General features: G+C 40.9%; 1 protein-coding gene across 1 annotated transcript; it reads right to left on the reverse strand.

Moving 5' to 3' along the window:
- Nucleotides 1–555: 555 nt before the first annotated feature.
- LOC310955914 (myosin regulatory light chain 2, smooth muscle minor isoform-like) lies at nucleotides 556–888 on the reverse strand (the record flags this gene model as incomplete). Its single annotated transcript, XM_083925995.1, has 1 exon — nucleotides 556–888. One exon carries the CDS (start codon nucleotides 886–888, stop codon nucleotides 556–558), a length of 333 nt encoding a protein of 110 aa, XP_083782121.1.
- Between the last annotated feature and the right edge of the window lie 215 nt (nucleotides 889–1103).

Consider the following 1103-nt stretch of genomic DNA (forward strand, 5'->3'; position numbering starts at 1 on the left):
GTTGCAAGTGTCTGGCAGAGGTGTGTTTTTTCCCCCGGCTCACTTCCCGGGGTCCGACAAATTTAGACTTCACTTTGAATCAGAAAGTAACCAGTGTAGCAAAAAAGCATAGTTTCAAACAACCAAGATGGCACCAGCCAATTATTTCGTTTTTTTTCTTATTTCAGTTGTCATTTGTGGAAGGGAAACTGTCAGCTAAATACAGCTTGATATAGGGCTTGTTTAAAAAGTTTATTTTATAAAATGTAAAAACTCAGCAAAACCAAACATGAATTGCAAAAACTTTCCCCTCAGAGCTTCCACGGTGCTGCCATTTCGCATCTTGACACGACAGAAAAAAATATTTTACAACCAATTCAATTTTTTTTCTCCTCATTAGAGATGTGTCCATTTGGTAATACTGTAAGTTCCAATCAAACAAGAGTGGACGGTGAATGGATGAGATAGCTTTGGTTTGTTTAAAATTGGTTTACTGGAGAGTTGGGACATGCAGCACAGGGATCTAGCTGATGGAATATGCGAAGAAGATCAAAAATAATATACAGGTATGACTCTTCAATCATCCTTTTTCTTGACGCTGTGCTTTAGGATGAACGTGAACTCCACGTAGTTGAAGTTGCTTTTCTTGTGGATGGAGGCCTCTCTGAAGAGCTTATCTACCTCCTCATTTGTAAACCAGTCGACCATTGTTGTGAAAAGCTCTCTGATGTAATCTTCCTGGATGAAAACTGTCCCCTCCTCATCAAAGCAGGCAAATGCATTAGTTATCACATCCTCAGAGTCTGTGCCGTTGAGCTTCTCCCCAAATATGGTGAGGAACATGGTGGAGATACTCATCAGTTGGATTTTTCCTGAGGTCAGCAGTTCATGAAGGTCCTCTTTGTGCATAACTCAATCACTCGTGTTGAAGGCCTGAATCTCAGACTAATCACACTTGGCAAAGATAGTAGAACTTCTTTGTTGTCTTGCCCTTGGCTGTTTTGCAAGATATTTGAACAGTTTTTTTTTACCCGACAACAACCCAATACTTGTCAGCCTGGTGCTGCTCTTTTTCTCAAGCACTGTCCTTCGCTCATGACCACAGCCAATAACCAATATCCCGG

This window comes from Echiichthys vipera (genome assembly GCF_963691815.1).
Source record: "Echiichthys vipera genome assembly, chromosome: 13".
Lineage (NCBI taxonomy): Eukaryota > Metazoa > Chordata > Actinopteri > Perciformes > Trachinidae > Echiichthys > Echiichthys vipera.